The following is a 19,597-nucleotide window of genomic DNA, read 5'->3' as shown; positions in this document are numbered from 1 at the left end:
GGTAGACAAAAAGACCACCAGCAGAGAGTTAATCAACTCTTGATTCATGAAATGTTTACTGAGTTTCTGTTACATGCTGGAGACAGTGCCAGATCATCAAAGACAGCTCCTGCTCTGAAGGTGAGGTGGCCATACAGAGGAACGGTCTCTAACGTGGGGCCTGGTAGAATGGGGTGGCCCCCTGAATTTGGAAGGAAGGAGAGCTGAACCAGCTTCACTCTATGAGCCAGGACTTTCCTGGTTGCAAGTGACAGAAAACTAATTTGAAGTACAAAGAGGGAATGCATTGTCATGAAACCAATCCTCTGGAAGGATCAGCTAGTCTTCAGAACTGACTGGAAGCAGAGACTAGATTGCCATCAAGACAAGGCCACTGCATGGGCTGTTTCATGTCCGGGAAGCTCTTCTCTCCACTTAGTTTATCTGCTACTCATTATTCATGTTTTTCCAGTCACCTCCTCGGGGGAGCCTCCCTCTTCCCCCACTCATCTCCCTAACTGGATCACACCCAGAGTCCTGGCTGGTCTAGTCAAGCCTTAGGGGCAAATTACAAAAAGGCGACTCTTTAGGGTGGACAGTGCCAGTGTGTGAAGAACAAGGTGCCCCTTCTTCTGGGCAAATACAGCTTCACGCCAGACCTCATGGATTGGTGAACAGACTGTAAGTGGGATTTCAGCCCACTTACCCCCTCAGCTGTGCTTCTTTGTGCAGTGCACAAATTGTACAACTGTACAGAGTAGGTGAGCCAGATTCCCCATTACACGTACTCAGAAGACTGTGTACCTTTTCTCCTCACTACTTGTCAAAATAGTAGTTTTACTTTACTTGCATGATTATTTAAAAAATCTCTCCCTGCAAGCTCATAAGCCTCACAAGGGCAGCAATTGGGTCTCAACATGTTATTCCTGGAGCCCAGCAGTGTCTGGCACATGGAAGGCCCTTGAAAAATAATGGTTGTTTCATGAATAAATGAACGAGCAAGCAAATGAATGTTCATTTCTTTATTTCTCTTGGACTGGCTTTTTCTATGGGGTGGCAGCCATGCTTGCTGGCAGCTTCTGAGCCCACAGACAGAGAAGGCTGAGTCTCCTTAATTCTGATTTTTAAAATTCCAGAGAAGGATGCTAATTGGTCCAGCTGAGATCATATGCTCACTGGGAGTGGAAGGCATGCTGATTGGCAACCCCTCTCAAAGCTCTGTTTGATGAATGATGGGGTGAGCAGTTCCCCAAAAGAAGGGGGGCTCTTCCTAGTGGAAGAGGGGAGGCCTGGGCAGAGACAACTCCAGATGGCCCCTATCCTGCCATTGACTTGCCAATGGGTCAGGTGTTCAGGTCACTTCTGTGTCTTCGTTTCCTCACCTGGGAAAAGGGGGAATATGCTGAGTTCATCTCTGAGATGGTCCAGCTCAACATTCTATTCCCTTTGTTCTGGTTCTGGTTCTGATTCTGGTTCTCCCTGCTAAGTTCTGTTCTAGTGCTCCAGGTGCTCAATGGAAAAAGACATGACCGAGAGCAGCCTGAGTCAAGGAAGGCTTAATGGAGGTGAGCTTTAATCTGAGTCGAAAGCTGAGGAGAAGTTGTAATGGAGAAAGGAAGGAGGGGAGAAGACCTCCCACGTCTAAGGGTCGGGGGTTGGCTGGGGGAAGTGTGTTAGGTATTGGTGTTGAGCCATCTGGTTGTCAAGAGTCTTTTTTTTCTTAATGTAAATATCTTTGTAAGGAGTACTATGTTAACTCGTCTACATTTTCCCCTGACTTAGTTTATCCAAGAACAGCAAGCCGGTCATCCACAACGATCTGAGGGAATGAGACATTGGACAGGTAAGTTTTGATAATCCAAATAGGTCCTGAGTACAAGCCTCTCTAGGGTGCATGAATTAGGCTGGTCACCTCGGGGTCTACACTTTGCGTGTGTGCTGCAGGGCAGCGGGGGTAGTTTTGCTCCAATAGTGGGAGAGTGACTCAGGGAGGCAGAGCAGGAAGTAAGTGTCTCCATTCCACGATGTTAAAATGTCATGAGGCTCTTACACCCACCATTGTCCCTAAACCCTTCCCAGGGTCAAGCACAATAACCTCTTGGCGCCTGTCTGTTCCCCTTCCAATCCTCAGCCCAGCCCTCTGTAGCTTTCCTCAAGGATGTTCTTTAAGCTCATTTCAATCTTCTTCCTATCGGGGAGCAGTGAAGTTTGCCTTCACTAGCTAAGGATGGTCCTCATCCTGAAAATGGGGGCGGTCTGTCCAGGAGATCATCCACCAGGCACCACCATGGGAGCCCTGGGCACCTGGAAGGGGAGCTGGAAAAGGGAGAGAAACTTCACCAAAGGGAAGTGGGAGGAGGGGGCAAGTGGTGCAGTTTTGACCCGGGTACACTGGCAATCCTTTAAAGCCGCATTGCCTGTAACAACACTGCTCCTTTGGGCCCTACTCTTACTTACCCCAACATGGAGTCCTATTGCCAGATCCCCAAATCTGTTTAACAAGGAAGAGAATGAAGTTCCATGCTCTGGAAATGGGGAAACTGTGTTTCATGTTACCACTAATGATGGACAGAAAGAACACAGGACATTTACCCTGGCCCCCTAGAGCTGTGCGAGGTGTGACTGCCTACTGGTGCTAGAAAAATAGGTACAGCTTCCACATTAAAGGACTTGGAGTGTGTGTCAGGGGAGGGGGAAGGGTGGGCAAGCAGCCCTGTGTAAAATGCTACCCAAAGAAGCAATATAGCCTAGTGAATAAAAATACAGATCTGAGGGCTGGCCCCGTGGCCAAGTGGTTGGGTTCGCGCACTCCGCTGCAGGCAGCCCAGTGTTTCATTTGTTTGGGTCCTGGGCGCGGACATGGCACTGCTCATCAAGCCACGCTGAGGCAGCGTCCCACATGCCACAGCTGGAAGGGCCCACAATGAAGAATGTACAACTATGTACCAGGGGGACTTTGGGGAGAAAAAGGAAAAAAATAAAATCTTAAAAAAAAAAAAAATCAAACAAATCTGAAGCCAGTCTGCTTGAGTTTAATTCTCCCAGTTCTGCCTCTTACTAGCTGTATGACTTTGGGTAAGTTACTTCACCTATATGTGCCTTAGTCTCACCTGTAAAATGGGTTTAACAAAAGTTTCTACCTCTTGGGATCGTTGGGAGGATTAAATGAGTTAATACCAGCACTAGAACAGTACCTGGTGCCAAGTGAGTGTGTTGGCTAATATTGATATTCCCCAGTCTATTGGCTGTGAATTTGAAATGTTTCCCAAAGCTAAAGTTACATAAAATTTGAATGGAGACTTAAACAGACTAAGGTTGTGGGGATGGAGCTTCAAAGCCAGAAAAAGTGATTGAGAGATAGAAGGCTGAAGAATAAAACAGAAGCAGGTGTAGAGGCTCAAGGTGGGACCCTCAGGATAAACTGACCAGACTTGGGGGGGTGCAGGCAGGATGGCTGGGAGGCCTAGAGTGCAGTGGGAGCTGATCAGGGCCTTAGGCGGGGGGATGAGAGGGTGAAGCAGTTAGATAAGAGAGAAGGCAAAGGGCAACTGTGGGCAGAGTAGAACTCAGAGTCTAGGTGTGGGTGGTTGCAGAAAAAGCAATTTTGACTACAACCCAGTTTGGAATTGGAGGTGAGCAAAATTTGGAAAGAGATGAAGTTTATTTTTGGCATCTCCTCTCCAAAGAGCGCTGCTCCTGTCTTGCTCTTTGTCCAATGTCTCTATCCTGCCTTGGAAATTCTGCACCACCACCCCCCTCCCCCGCAAGATAAGCCTCCCCTCCTCTCCCACTGCTCCACAGCCTGGAACTGCTCACCTCACCCACCAGTTCCCTAACAAAATTCCCCTTATGAGCATAGGCTCAGATGTCAGAGGAAAGCTAACAGAGTGGAACTCATCTCTCACTAACAAAATTACTGACAGGCACTGGCTAGTCCCTAGTGCACCTGGATTTTGAAAAGGAAATCTTTGTAAACTCAAATGAATGCCTAATCTAAGAATTCTTAATTTAGGGGTGATGGGGTGGGTATAGGTGCATTTCAGGCGGTTGACAGAGAGTCATCATTTTCAATGATTCTTAAAGGGGCTTGTGACTCCCAAAATGTTCAGGGCATTTGCTTTAACTTATTTTGGCTAAGACAGTGTAACAAAGAAAAAGGTAAGCATTCAGGTGAGTTGGAAGAAAATATTTTTCAATTGTGTAAATTAGTGATGTGTGTGTCTCTCCAAATTCTTTTCTCTTTCTATTTTGGAACTATAGTTTGTTTTTTAATGGTTGGATTCATAGCTTTCCTCCCACCAACGTGGCTCCTGTAGTAGCTTCAATTGGGGGTTCAAGTGTGAGTGTCGGGAGTTGTAGGGTAGCTGAGGTAGGTGTAACCAGGTTACAGGAGCTGAAATCTGCTTAGTCATAGGTTTTTCACAGCCTACATCCTCTTCCTTTCTAGAACAGGAAGTTCTTACTTCCATAACATGTTCTCATCACCAAGGAAGTGAGCATATATTTTCCACAGCTCCCGTCCTCCTCTTCCCTCCCCCACTTCCTATTGCTGTCTGCTGTCTCCATCCACTCTCCCAGAATGCTTCACTTTGCCATAATGAGATGCTCGGCTGCTGTGCAGCCACCGACGTCTGGAGATGGATGGGGCCTCCTGTACTGCCCTGAGAGGGATGTTAAAAAGACATTGTATTCATGGAAGCAGGCTAGAAAAGGCGAGGAGAAATGAAGAGCCTGACAACACACAGAAGCCACTGTCCAAGTAAAATGGTTATTCTTTCTGTCCATCCCCTGCTAGCTGGAATAACTGAAGCAATGCTATATTTATGAAAGTCACTATAAAGGTCACGCATTGTTTACATTCAATTGGAAAATTATACCTTCTGAGATCGAATTTAATGGCAACATCATTAAGACTTGATTAGCTCAATGCGAATAAGGTGAAAATACCCAATTCAGAGAAGCACATATGGTAATGAATGAATACATTTTTATTCAAATACTGTTAAATCCCTAGGCAGGTGTGATTTTGTAAAACAAAAGACCCTGAGTGAAAAAGAAAAGCGTCAGTTTAAACATCCTATAGTTGTGCTGGAGAAAAAGATCAGCAAAAAAAGGCTTCTTAATGCTGCCCTCTTAGTCATGTGTCAAGAAATCTTGGAAATTAGAAATAGTTTTAAAAATAAATGAAATTTCCTCTGCATCTAGGAGAGGCAAAAAACATTCATTGCTAAATGAAATTTAAATTGAAACACTGATGTCAAATCTCAGTATAATTGGAAAATTCTTAGCTTTTCTGAGAGATCTCTAATATGGCTGCTTCATAAAGAGAAAGAGCAGGATTTTTAGAAATTTAGAAATACAGACTCCTTTTTTCTTGAAAGCATGAAAGTTAGCCAACTTACCTCACAAGATTGCAGTAGGTTCATAAGGAAATATGTGGCAGCATCACATTGGTGCTCACGCGTTCATTCCTGCTTCCCTTTCCTGTGTCTATAATGGTTTTACATATTTTATTTAGCCCTTATTTATCCCTTGAAGGTATTGATGTGGGGTCGGTGAGCCGAGGAGTCAAAAGAAAGATTTCTTAGGCTCTCAAGATCTGGCAGTAGTGCTCTTTTATTTAGAGAATAGTGTGGAATAGCATGGGGACAGGACCCATGGGCAGTCAGAGCTTCTGCTGCCCTGAGTTGAGGGTTAGGGCTAATTTTATAAGGCATGGGTACGTGACTTATTTTTACTGGAAAAAAAGAAAAGATGATGTAAAAAGTCATTAAATGATTTCAGTGCAGATGGGGTCTGGTTATCATGCGGTCATATAACTTTAGATACGAATCTGGCCATATAGATCGGCATGCAGGTGAGGATACCCCGGGCTTCTCTCCCTGGGGCAGTCCTAATTCATACCATAAAAAAAGTCCACTGGGTCACATAGTTTGGCATGTAGGCCAGGTCACCTTGGGCTTCTCTGGCTGGGGCAGCCTTAATCCACATCAGTATTACTCCTATTTTTATAGATAAAGGAACTGAAGCCCAGATAATTTTAATGCCCGTTCAAGGGTTTAAATAGTGGGATTTGAGTCTTAATCTAGGCTGGCCCAAGGGCAATATTTAAAGACATTTTTGCCTTTGCCTCTGGTATACCAGATTAAAAATCTTTTATATCAGTGGCTGTGGCTCTCAGGGAAAAGTAATATTACTTCAAAGTACAAAGAAGAGAAATTATTCATTATGGGAACACAATATATGTCTGTATTCCTGTAGAATCCCCCGTAATTTTTTACAATCTTTTACAGTCAAGTTTACTTGTTTAGGATGCCTTCTTTCTACATTCACAGGAATTTCCTATGTCCATGTGAACGTCCAGTCTCAATCAATTTTCACTGAACTAGTTTTAAGCTAGCACAAACTCCCACTGGAGTTTGAACATCGAGGTATTGCTATTGGGTACTCATTTTTTTCTTTATTGTGTAAAGTCTCACATTTAGTTCCAAACTAGGCTGATCTCACACTGGTGGCACGTCCTGCAGAAGGAGGCTTTTGTATCCTAACTCAATGTTCACCAGAGAACTCTAGAAGGGAGGGAGGAAGCCAGGTTCATAAAACAGAGTGACTGTGGAGTCAGGGACTGGTTTAGCGGAAAAGACAGATTTGGGATGACCAGCCGGATGTGAGGGGAAGAGTTTATTGAAGAATGTGATGACTACTGGAGAGCGTCATGACAACACCAGTAGCTAACGTTCATTGAGCCTCACTGTGTGCCAGGTACTTTTAAGTGCTTTACTTGTATTTATTCATTCATTTATTCCTCACAACATACCTATGAGGAAGGTGCTCTTATTTTCACTATTTTGCAGATGAGGAAACCAAGACACAGAGGCATGAAGTAATTCATCTTCTTAAGTGGTGGAGCCAATGGGATTTTAATCCGGGCCATCTGGCTCCAGAAAGCCTAAATTCTGCTTCAGAAAAATTGGCGAAAGTGCTCCCAAGGCTAAAATACCCAGTGTAGAGTTGGTTCCAGAAAATTCCATCTGTTAAGGTTTTTTATATTGGGTTACATATTATAGACCCAATGGAGGCTGATGAAAAAATAGAAGTCTCTTGAATATGCATTATAAGCCCATGGGACAGGAGCATATCAATTCTGTGAAGTAACCTGTAGTGATTATAAAGAGGTTACTTGCTCATGTTTAACAGTGCTCTGACCTCTAGCATAGGACCGGCAGGGGAAAAGGAAGCTGAAATGTCTACTTCTATGCTTTTTCCATTAACCTGATAACTGGGACCTGACTGTATGCAGGTATTGCAAAACGAAACCAACATTTTTATTACCCTAGTAGCATCTGGCAAGTGACTATTTGCAAAACTGTTCTGTGTATGTATGTGAAAAGCAACACATGTTACAGTGACATTCTTATGTAAATAAAAGCTTAAGCGCGGAAACTGCTTCCCAATAACACAGGCCTCAATGGTTAGAAGGTTAATTCCAGCAGGCTGAAGAGGCTGCCCGCTCTCACTGACAGATCAGAGCGGAGAACTTACTGGATTCAGCAGAGCCTCATTAGATACTCTGGATAAACAGTGTCATTAATAATATACCATAAAGCGAATAGTTGCTGTTGAAATATGACCAAAAGGATAAAATAAATAAGAAAGCTGCGGTAACCTGGAAATAATCTTTCGGACCCATATTTTTCATAATATATATCTACAAAGACAGACTGAGTTATTCAACCTGAGCCTAGATATTCAAGTCTAGAAAGAGGTCAGTTTTCAGTTTCTATCTTTTAAAAGCACATTCACATCCAAATTATTGTATCCTTATAAATAAATCTCTCGGGTATGTGGGGCATATATTAACCTGATTAAAAAGAGAGGGAACTGAAGCCCGGCATGGGAACGTTATAACAGGGAGTTTAGCTACTTCAGGGCACTATTACTTACTCGCTGAGTGGCAAATTACTGGAGCGCTATAAGCCTGAGCTAATTTATCTGTACAGTGGGAATAACAGTAGTGCCCCTTTGGAGTGGTATGATGTTAGGTGGAATAATTTGCAGGCAAAGTACTGTAAGAGTAGTGCCTATCACAATAGAAGCACTGGAAAAAGTTGTCATCATTTGGGTCAGCAAACTGTCAGTTGGTTATGAGTTTGGAGGAAGAAACTATCCTGACCTCTATGGATATATTTACTTTTTGTTTGTTTGTTTGTTTCCATATCTTGGAAACCCACTTAGCTTGACTTTTTGTAACCAGTGGAGTTCTACATACTCTCTCACTGTAATCTGAGGCTGAATTAACTCCTCCCTGCCATGTGTTCTTTCTCGTTCTCTTCAGATCTTACCAGGAGCACATTTCTCTATTTGTCTGAGCAAGCTCCACTTTATTTCTTGAGGACTACACCGTTCTCCATTCTGTACTCCCAACCCCAACACACGTAGTAAAAGCGTGCTATAGGGGGGTCTGTGGAATTTGGGGAAAAGTTTTAAAATCTGATTAAAGAGCTCTGCTGTTCTTTCTCTCACTAGATTTTTCCACATCAAATTTTAATCTAGGCTTAGGGTATTTAACAATATGTGTGATTAAAATTAATATTGTACAACTAATGAAACAGAAATATTCCAATTCAATTAAGTATCAGTGGACACAAGGTAACTTGCTTTAATATTACTTTAATACAGTAACCAGGTGAAGCAAAATGACATAGAGACTGCATTCCCAAATATCTCTAGCCATCACAGTCCCAAGACAATTATCAACTTGTTTCTCCAATGATTCGAATATAAATGCACAGAGCGTAATATTATTATGGCAGCAAACATCCCCATAGGGATGAAGTTATTTTGGAATGCTACCAATGAGAAAAAATAGAAATGTATTATATATTGAAAAAACTCTTTACTGAATTTCATAAAAAAGAAGGCAAGATTCCAGCTATGAAGTATAGAATTTGTATTAGATTGATATAGTGACGTTCAAATGGGAAGAGAGAGTGGTTTACCCATCTTCGGAATTTGAATCTTTGATATTGGACAGTGTGGTTCAGGGGAAAAGACCTGGTCTAGGAGTTGGGAAACTTGAGATTAATTAACGCTTTGTTATTAACTAGCTGAGTGACTTGGACTAGACATTTAACCCTTTTGGACCTCAAGTCTCATACTCTTAAAATGAAGAGGTTGGATTTGATCATCTCCAAGGATCTTTCTCGATCTAAAATTTCACCCTACAGTCAACATTCGGTTCACTTTAAGGAACAGTAGACTAGTATGTACTATTTGAAAGCACGGTACTAGGTGTGAGGAACATAAAGATGAATATAACAACTTTCCTGCCCTCAAAGGTTTATAATCTTGTGGATTATTAAAATGACCTGTTAATATTTGCAGAAGATTATATAGTCATTTAATTATACCTGTTTTGTTATTCATAAAACATGTGGGGCAGTGAGGCTTAGCAGACCAAGAATGGGCTTTGCCTCTCAATCTCCAGCCTGTAGCTGATCCACTACAAGGATCTCTGTAAATTACTCTCCATTTTTCATTTGAAAATAATCATACTAACCCAACTGAAACTGATGCTGAGAAATAACAAAGGTTGTACATTCTATAAATTTTTATGGACAGCATGTGCCAGCAGAGTCCTGGGTGCTAAAGGCAGAGCAGCTAGCAGGTCCCTCATGCAGCTTAACCATGACATACATTATTACAAAGTTTGCCGCAAATCAACATAGCAAATGGCTACCTAAAACAAATTAATTGTAGGCTTATTTTAATTTAGAGGTGTCAAGAAGCAAACCCATTTCTGTGCAAAATAACGTGTCTCAGCCCTTGAAGTACCATGATAAGCAAAACACAAGTACAAACATTATATATATGAAATGTTATGAACTTGTATCAACTATATAAAATTTATTATTTCCAAAAGGTAGAATAGGTTGAAAACATAAATGGGATAAAGAATGTAGGAGCAGCTTTTCTGCTCAGAGTAAGGACTGACATTCTCACAGTTAGATCTGTCCATCAAGGAATGGCCTATCTCAGAGTCCAGAGGTACCTACCCATCTCCGTGGGGCCTAGCTGATGCTCAGTGAGGTGACAGGTCACTGATATGGATGAGATTCTTCTCTTCAGAAGGAACCTTAAGTGGAAAAATTCAGGTTCAATTCTGAGATTCTGTGATTAGGTGAAGTGATTCATAAATGTTTGAATGATAGAAATACAATAGATATAAAATTATAAAGATGCAATTTATTAAGGAGACATTAGGGATTAACAGGCTTGGAGCATATTACAACTGGAGTGGTGTGGGACAGAGGAACTGGTTTAATCCCATTCTTTCAAATATCTTATTTTTGACATAACATTTACGCCCAGGTTTGAAACCTAAATTTCAGAACCCTGAAACAAAAGTCTTGGTTGCAGAAATCTAAAACCAAAACGACTGATGTTTTGTTACCAGTTGTTTGTGGTGTCATCCATTCTCTGAGGCAGGATCTGTATAATGCTCTTGCTGACGGCTGGGGCAGGGCCTTGGGATACAGGCAAGCGGTATTACATGTGCTGTGGTTGGGGTAGGAGGAGACAATCCTCTATTAATATCTCAAAATAGTACTCTGCTGCAATAATCTGGAGAGTGTGATAAATTGGTTTGAAACCACTGAAAAAACTGGTCGGAACTCATGAAAATGGTTCGAATTCTTGATTTAGAAAATTCAGTGGTCAGAATTCACCTAAATTAACGCCTTCCTCTGCCAAATAACAGACAATGTTGTTTTCTGGACGGCCTCTCAGCATCAATGACTTAGGTTCTCTTAGCTTACGCTTCGTTGTCGACAACTTCGAGGGCTGGTGACCCGACCCCTAGGCTTGCCGACGTGTCAGTCTGAGCCCCAATCTCAGAGCATGGCACTGGGTTTCCTGTATGCAGTCTGAGGCGTACAGATGTTTGTATGACGGACAATGCCTGCAGCATTCGAAGCCTTTAGAACAGCCCATTTCTGATGAAGGGACAAGAAGTGTGTTGATTCTGAAAAAGAAGTGCATTTCGAAATCGGGGAGAGGATGGACTGTTGTACAAAAAACGGGAATTTGTCCTTCACCAGAGGATTTGCTGGAAATGAAGACGCAGCAATTCTTTATCCAGTTTCCAGCTGGAGGAAACAGCTAGCAAGAGAAGTCCCAGTCCAAGTTCGGCGCCGACTGGGCTCCTGCAGAAAGCCGCTGTGAGCGGGCGAGACAAGTGGGAAACCCGGACGCGCCGCCACGGACTGACTCCCTTACTCCGTGCAGCGGGATCCAAGCTGCCCCAACGGCGCTTCCTCTTCTCGGTTCTTCAGGGAACACTTCGCGTGCTTTGTTTCAGACGCCGACCCATCTTTCTCGGTTGGTTTGCAGCTCCACCAATCCCGCCCGCGACGGGGCGGGGCTTGAGGGTCAAGGTGGGCCAATTCCCCAGCCTCGCCTCTACACGCGCTTTCGGACCCCCGAGGATGAGTGACAGCAGCCGGGTCCAACCAGCTACTCGAGAGCGTGGCCTCCGCCAGGGGCGTTACGGGGACGAGGGGCCGGGACCAATCGCATTAGACCTCAGGGGGCGGGGCCGCTTTGCCAGCTCCAGACCGGCGCTCCCCGCACTCCTTTAGTCAAATGAGAGTCGCGGAGGGGCGGTCCCTCAACCGAGGTTCAGCCAATGGAGGAGGCGAAGTGGGCGGGCCGGGGGTGCCTGGCGGCGAGTCCTCAGCTCCCAGCCGAGGTGCGGCGAGCCGGTGGGGGGACCGCGAGGCGAGCGCGGGAGCCTGGGCGGCGAGCGGGGTGTGAGCTGCCCGAAAATGCACTCGGATGCCGCCGCTGTCAGTGAGTAACAGAGAGCGAGCGGGCCGGGGCCGGGCGGCTGCCAACACTCTCCACTGGGCTCCCGCAGTCCCCGCCCCGCGCCTCCTGTCCCAAAACGCGCCGGGAGCCCCTGCCCGGGAGCCACCCCTTCCCCTCCCGGGGCCGGGGCGGGCGGTGACGCTGCGGGCGGCGCGGGGCGGGGGCGGGCCGTGGGGGAGGGGGCCGGCCTGCCGGGGGAGGGCGGAGGTGAGGGGGGTGGGGACTGGCTCCATTTCAGTGTTGGGGGCAGGGGAGGCGGGACGTGCGATGAAGGGCTGGGACCGGAGTGTCTGGGGTGAATGGAGGTGGAGGCGGCGGCGGGCGGCTGGCTAGCGGGCAGGGCCGGGGGGGCGGTGGCACCGGCACGGAGGAGAGAAGCAGGGAGCGAGCGAGCGGGGCGCAGGGGTGAGGATTTCCTAGGGGCTGAGTGGTGCGGGCGGCTCGGTGAGAAAGGCGGGTGAGTGCGAGGGGAGCGCGGGGGCGGGGACAATGGGAAGAAGGGCTGGATGGCGGGGGTGGGGGGAACAATGAGGTGGGGGAATGGGGGCAGCGGCCGAGCGGGGCAGGAGGGCAGGCAAGGAGATGAGGGCTGATGTAACGGGAGAGCGAGATGGTGGGAGGGATTGGGGTGTGATGGGATAGTTGGGGAGTCCGGCGGGCGGGAGGGGCTTGGGCAGGGTGGTGGGGTAACTGGGAGCGGTGAGAGGGGGCAGACGTCGGGGTAATAGGATGGAGCAGGTATTGGGAAGATAGGGTAATTGGGAGTAAGAGGAGAGGGAGGAGGGGAGGGTTTGGGGTGACAGGATGGGGGCAGGGGTAGAGGAGGTGCGGTGCGGGTGAAGAGCTAGTTGGAGGAAGGGGAGGTTGGGAGGGGCTGGGGCAGAGGGAGAACTGTCATGTCCAGATTCGGTCAGCGCGGGGCTGGCGGGGAAGGTGTCAGACTATGTGTTTCTGGGAGGTGTGGCCCCCTCCCCGATCAAGGTAGGGTCCCTGGAGCGGGGAGCCCTGAGCTTCGGGATGCGGGGAGAGGAGTGGGCGGGGCTGAGCTGGAGAGGGGGAGGTGCCCCGAGGTTGGCGCTGGCCGCGGTTCCCCCCGAGCGGCGGGAAGCGAGGTTAGCACTGGCGCGGGCTCTGGCTGCGGGGCTTGGAGGCGGGGCAGGAGCGCGGGTTGCCGCGGCGGGAGCCGGAGGGGTCGGGCCCTGGAGGCCAGGTCGGGGGCTTTGCGCAGGGGAGGTGTCGGGGTCCCTGGCGGTCCGTGGGTTTGGCAGTCTGTGACGCAGTTGTCTAATTTCTGGTCGTCAGGTGTGGAGGCTGGTGCCTCGGGACCCGCTTCCCTGCAGGGAACACCGGGCGGGAGCCCCAGCGCAGCGCCTGGTGGGGCACGACTTCTCCCAGGCGTGCAGGAAGGGTGCTTTAGGGGTATCCTTTAGGGTCTGGCTCCAGTCGCCGGGTGTGAAGGGGAAAGGTAGTCCCGCGGATTTCTGGGACTTGTAGTCCGGGCCGCGGTTGGGTTGGGTGCACGTGGGTAACTGTGGAAACGAGTCCCAGAATGCAGCGCGGCGCTCGGAGCCTCCCTGCTCTGCTGCCTCGTGCTTTATTCCCGGCAGACTGGAGCGCGCTCTCGGGAGGCGCTCCTGTACCTTGGGGCCGGAGAGGTTTAGTAGACCACCTTGTGTCAACGGGAGGGGGAGAACCAAGCCAAGTGCAGTCCTTTCACACTAGAGTTCTTGAACCCCTAATTGATTATTTCCCCCTGCATTTGGTGGCCTTATTTGTAGAGTAAATGCTTAGTCTTGAACCATCTAGCACATAGGTTGTGGGAAAAACATTCAAGATGTCCACAATCTAAAGCAGCATTTAGAATAGTGTATTTATTGTGGCATCTAGTGTATGTAAACCCTAGGTTAAAAGGTTCGGTTTTATATAAATCAGGGAACGCAGTGGAGACACATGTAGCCCTTGTGAAGGTAATATAAATTATGTTTGTATTTCTTGGACTGTTTGGATTGCCCAAGAGTAAGGGGACTTTTTGAAGAAAGATGGTCTTGAAATGAATTGAGTGATGGAGACAGCTTAATGACTTTTAGGTGGAAATGGTCTCATTCACCAAGCCAGTGTGAAAATGTGAAGATGAGTAAAGGTAATATATGATGTCCCGTTTTCAAAGAAGCATGCAAAGCAAATGAGACTAGAGGAGCGTAAATCAGTGGAGGACTTTTAGAGGTGTTCGTGTGTTTTTGTATTTTGTTTTTAGCTGCGGCCTATAGTTTTTTCTCTCTGCCTCTTTAATGTTAGAGACGGTCCTCTCGGTCTGTAGAGTCCCCAGTGTCACATCCTTTGCTGGTTCCCTTTACCATTTGTATGTGATGACTCCCAAATCTGTAAGGTAGAGGGCCATAAGACTAGCTCAGAGATGACAGATTATTTTTCTGTGATGTGTAAGGGATTATGAAACTATAGATAGCATAGTCATTAGAAGAATATTATAATGATCCTAATGGTAAAAATTTTACCAGAAAGCTCTAAGATTTGGAAACCTTCTAGTATGGTTACAAATATACTGAATTTGCTTACCTGATTGAATGATGATTCTCTTCTTAATATATGAGAAATTGAGCAATGTGTGTTTTTTTCGGGAAATGATCAGTCTTCTATTTTACTTAAGCTTGTGGTGAAATATCCAGGAAACCCTTTGTGATATGTAAATATGTGCTATGAACGTGTTTTTTTTAAATGTGCCTTTAATCCTGGAATTTGCTCTTGTGAAGGGTAAAGTGTATGAGGTTGAAAAAAAGAGTTGTAATCGTCTTTAGGCTGCTGTTTTTAAGGAAAGTATTAGGCTAGTCATTTCTTTCCCTTTTTCTTTTTTCTGTTACATCCCCAAAGGACTCTTTACACATACACAGCCCCCACCCCCAGCTTCCCAAACCCTAGTTTTCTATATATCATCACCTTACACTTTCTGCTCTGGTTTTTAGGTTCCTCTTTGATTTTTGGCCTCTGGGGAAGTCCTTTATTTTCTTGTGAACTTAGCTATGCATTGAAACAGATGTTTCTTACACTTTACCTAGAATTTTTTGACTCTTATATTGGGAAGGATTTTTAGGTTATCTTGGCTATAACATTGTCAGAAAAGAAAGTCTCCCTCATTTTCTCCACCTTAGAGGACTTCTGTACATTTGCTCTTTTCTTCTATTCATGCCTCCAAGAGTGACTCTTCTAACACTTGATGACGTTTCTTCAAATGTTATTTATTATATCCTTTCCTGTTGTCATCATTACCTGCTCCCAGCAGCTCTTATTAGCTTATTGCTTTCTTCCTGACTACTAATACATGTTTGCATTATTTTCATCTCAGTAATAATAGTCTTGTTAACTCAGCACTGTAAAAATCAACCTGTCAGAAGCTGACCTCATGATGACCTCTGTTGTATCAGGATGCCTCTGAAAAGTAAAAATACTCAACAAATGGCTTAAGTAATAGAGCTTATGATTGTCTAGTAATAAGAAATCTAGAGATAGATGGTTCCAAGGTTGATGCAGTGTCTTGATGATGTCTTTTAAGAATCCAGACTCTTTGCATCCCTTTCTTTCTCTATTCTTAGTATTTTGGCTCATCAAAAGCCTCAGGCTCATTGCCTCCTGTTTGCAATATGGTTGCTGCAGCACCAGACATCATGCCTGTGTAAGAAGGGCAGGGAAGAATGTTTCCTTACAACTCCCCCTTAACAGAGAGGAGTCTTTTCCACAAGGTCACCTTGGACACTTCCCCTTCTCTCTCATTGGGTAGAACTGATCTCATGCTAGTACTAGTTGTGAGGGAGGCTGAGAAAGTGAAAGTCTGACATTTTTTAGCTTCTCTTGTGGAATGTGGCCTTTACTAGGGTGGAAGAAGGGTAAGGAGAATGAATGCTCTGGGCTGGCAGCCTACAGGTTATCTCTCTGAACCAGCTACTTTGTTCAGCTGTCTCTGGTCTGGTCTCAATCTTTTTATCTGTTGATTTATTTTCTGCTTCATTCTAAAATAATTGGAGGTGACTACATATAGATAAAATCCTTTCAAGAGAAGCAAAATAAACTATGGATTTATAGGCTGCACATAAGTGCTTGCCATATGTTAGAAATAGGCCATATATTTGGCTCTGAGCTTCCTAGGAGCCAAAACAAAGAGGAAAACAAGACCAATTAATTTTATTCATTTGGTTAATGAAACTGCAGTTCATTTAGTAACCCAAGCTGGAAGCCTAGACATTTCTCATGCTCTCCTTCTCTGGTGGGGAGTGAGAGTCCATCTCTTCCCAGGCCTATCCTCTCTTTCCCATACCTGTTGCCATTGCCCTAGGTCTGATCCATTCTTTCTTACATTCTAATCACCAGTAATCCTTTTACCAGGCTCAGCCTCCTGTAACTTGATCTTCTCTGTCACCAGTTGAATTATCTTTGTCCTTAGGATTTCCCTACCCAGAAACCTCCAGGACTCCCAGTTGCTTACTGAAATGTAGACTCCTCAGAACCAGGGGTTGAACCAGCTTCTGTAATGTGAGCTCAGTCTCCTTCCTGTGGACTGCGCCTCCTCGCCCATCGCCTTCACTGCAGCTTCCGTGGAACTTTTCTTTATTGAGTTCCCATTCCCTCTCGAGTGGACTCTCTCTCCCACCATTGAATCTCCAAAGCACTGTTCACTTCTCGTCTCAGTTTTATCTTACGTAGCGATACGTGCTTGTTTACTTATTTATCCCCTCCCCAATTTTGGATTGTTACCCCTTGACATCTGGGACTGTGCCTTACTTAGTATCCACGTCATGGTCTGGCATGATGCCTTGCTTAGGTCCTCAAGTATATATTGAATTGGACTTAAATGGTCAACTCTTGAATATTTAGTGAATTATCTGGAAAATTTTAATTCTTCCTCCTTCTATCCAGCATGCTTTTCTGAGTTGTCTTTCATTATTTTGTCTAGATTTTTCTTCAGCAAATGCAAACTTTCACTTATTCATTTTCTGCTTTTTTTGACAAAGTCAGCTATATGCAAACCAATTTAAATAATATTTCTTTTTAAATACATGCAGATACCAGTTTTGAAAAATGTGTATGGCATGGAGAAATTCTCAAGGAGAGAGTAAAATGCTGGTGATGTGCTGTGGGACCAGGAGTCTGTGTGAAAGTGCATGTGTCCGTTTCAGATCTGGAGTGTAACAGTCCTATGTGGAGAAGGCTTGACAGCTCTGACCTTGAGGGGCCTGGAGTATTTCTGTTTCTCTCCTCTTTTTGTTTTATGACTAGATTCTGGTCCTAAGGGTTTATTTCTTAATATTAACAATACATTGAGATCGCTGAAAAGCGTTCTTTATTTAGAAAGTAAGCTCTGTTAGTTGGAGGTGAATTTTCTGAGAATCTGACATTAACGCTGATGTCTTTTTGTAGTTGGTCAGCATGAATTAGTGTTGATAGCTTTTCGTAGCTTGTTCTTTCTTATTCTGATATTCGGTTTAAAAGAAGTACCTCTTGAGAATTCTTGTAAGCAGAACATACATTTAAAAATATGTTTTAAGTACGAAAAGGTCTTGGAGTACGTTTTAAATAGAATCCTGTATTTTAACAATCATCGCAGGACTGTTTGAGATGTAAGCATCTTTTTTCCATACTGTCCAGTATTCTAGCAGACCGGGTATCTGCTGCTTCAGATTTGAATTCTTTTTCTTTTAAATGGAAAATGCTGTTGAGTTATTTTCAATCTAGGAAGGTAGGCTTGTAGTTTTTGAAATTAATTAATATACTGAGTAAAACACTAAGTTATATGAACAAGACCTTCACCCTTGCCAAATAGCGTTACCTCTGGGTATGATTCTTTTTAGTTCCATCTTTGAGGATTTTTTCCTGTGAATATTTTTTTGGGAAAACCTTTTGTTCCTTGCTGGCCTGTATCAGTGGTATTCACAGAGGTGTGTCATCCATTCATGTCCGCGGTTGGTGCCATCAGTCTTCAGGGCCCTGGCTCTTCCTCTCGTTGGGGAATTCCTGCCTTAGTGGGCAGAGCTGCGCAGACACACCCACCTCAGAGTGTGAATCTGAAGCTGGGGGCCAGTGATGGGAAGAAGCCGAAAGTGCCTGGAGGCCGTTTGGAGGGGATGAACAGTAGTGGCAGCTGTTTCTAGAGGCTGTGGAGGCTGCCACACTCCCAAGGGCCAGGCTGGTTCTGGCTGTGTCTGTGCATTGTACTCTGCTGTGTGCCCTTAGGCATTGTTTTGGTGATGTAGCCAATACATTTGTTTCTCTGGATTTCTTAAGAGATTCTATGCATTTTCCAATAGCCCTTTTAAAAAAAAATCACTATTCTGGGCCAGCCCTGGTAGCCTAGTAAATAAGTTGGGCATGTTCCGCTTTGGCAGCCCAGGTTTGGTTCCTGGGCGCAGACTACACCACTTGTCTCTCTGTGGCCATGCTGTGGCAGTGGCTCACATACAAAAAGAGGAAGATTGGCAACAGATGTTAGCTCGGGGCAAATCTTCCTCAGCAAAAAGCAAAAAAAAAAAAATGTCACTATTCTGTTTAAATTAGCTAGTTGGTCTCTGATGCTTGCAGTTAAGAATTCTGACAGATTCGATATCCAGACCCATCACTGGTCAATGGGTGGCAGAGGCCCTTGTGGAGAAGAGCAGTGATCTGCCGTTGTACCCTGGCTGGACTCTGTTCAGAGTCCAAGTGTCCTGTGTCCTGGCCAGAGATGGACCAAAGAGCTGAAGGAGCGCACAGGCCATGTCAGTTGTGGGAGCTGCCTTTGCTGGTGGTCAGGCAGGACTCTGAGCCACCCCGCTGGATCTCACATGGGGCTCTTTACTGCTGTCTTTTCCTAATTACCTGTTTGTCCCCAAAAGAAAAAAAATCGAGAGCCGTGACGTTAAGGAGCTAGTGCTTGACTTCTTGTGTATCTTTTTGGATCTTACTTGAGGATATTAGCTATGGAAATAATATTTGTAGCTTTTTTTTGGTGGAATATTTGTTCAGCCAAAGTTCGTATCTGATAGTCCTAATTGCTTTTTAGTCAATTTTATTGAATATAATTTACATACTATAAAATTGTTCCTATTTTAAGTGTACAGTTTGATGAATTTTGATAAATATCTATACTGGTGTAACCACTACTAAAATTAAGATATAGAACATTTTTGTTACTCCAAAAAGTTCCCCTGTGCCCCCTCACTGTGCTTCTCTACCTCCCACCACAGTTTTTGGCTTTTAATGTGTATCTTCTTTGGTCTCCTCCATGTTAGTTGATGATTTGTTGGTTTGCTGTTCATGGAGATGGTACAGTGTAAAAGGTATGATCAATCTCTCTCTCTCTCACCGAACTATTAAATCCAAAGAAAAGCTATCAGTGCTGTATAAATTATAAATCTGATAATTAGTACTTTACCACGGGGAACTGTCTAGAGTTAGATTTGTTCCCTTGAAAGGTTTTCCCCTGGATGGCTTTTCTTGCTTCTCTGTGGTCCAAAGACATACAATGCTGGGATTTGCTCCGTGGATGTGGTGATGTCTCTTATTTGTTATCTGGGACAGGTCGGGAGGCAGGAAACCATAGCAGTGAAGTGTGGTCAAAATATCTAGAGTCAAAATATCTGGGTTCAGATCCTTGCTCTGCCGTCTGTTAGCTGTGTGACCGTGGGTAAGTTACTCCACTTCTGTGTGTGCTTCAGAGTCCTCATGTAGAAGAACCTCCTGCAGGGTGTGAGTTGTTCAGGCAACAGTA

At 45.0% G+C, this 19,597-nt stretch overlaps 1 protein-coding gene across 24 annotated transcripts in view; it reads left to right on the top strand.

Annotated features, from left to right (window-relative positions):
* The first annotated feature begins 1,427 nt into the window (after nucleotides 1-1,427).
* Nucleotides 1,428-19,597, top strand: part of DCUN1D4 (defective in cullin neddylation 1 domain containing 4) — a 78,863-nt gene continuing 60,693 nt past the window's right edge. For 2 of the 24 annotated variants that reach the window (XM_070614962.1, XM_008516317.2), the window contains exon 1: nucleotides 11,558-11,829. In XM_070614962.1, coding sequence (XP_070471063.1) covers nucleotides 11,805-11,829 — 25 coding nt within the window. In that variant the 5' untranslated portion in view covers nucleotides 11,558-11,804. Of the gene's footprint in view, nucleotides 1,545-1,761; nucleotides 1,823-11,557; nucleotides 11,830-12,058; nucleotides 12,305-12,402; nucleotides 12,960-13,168; nucleotides 13,313-19,597 lie in introns of those variants that run through there. The other 22 variants (XM_070614975.1, XM_070614967.1, XM_070614958.1 and 19 more) reach the window with 19 other exon arrangements.

Source organism: Equus przewalskii, chromosome 3 (genome assembly GCF_037783145.1).
Source record: "Equus przewalskii isolate Varuska chromosome 3, EquPr2, whole genome shotgun sequence".
In the NCBI taxonomy this organism is placed as follows: Eukaryota; Metazoa; Chordata; class Mammalia; order Perissodactyla; family Equidae; genus Equus; species Equus przewalskii.
Note: the sequence above shows the minus strand (reverse complement) of the source record. Positions and strands in the feature narration are given on the sequence as shown.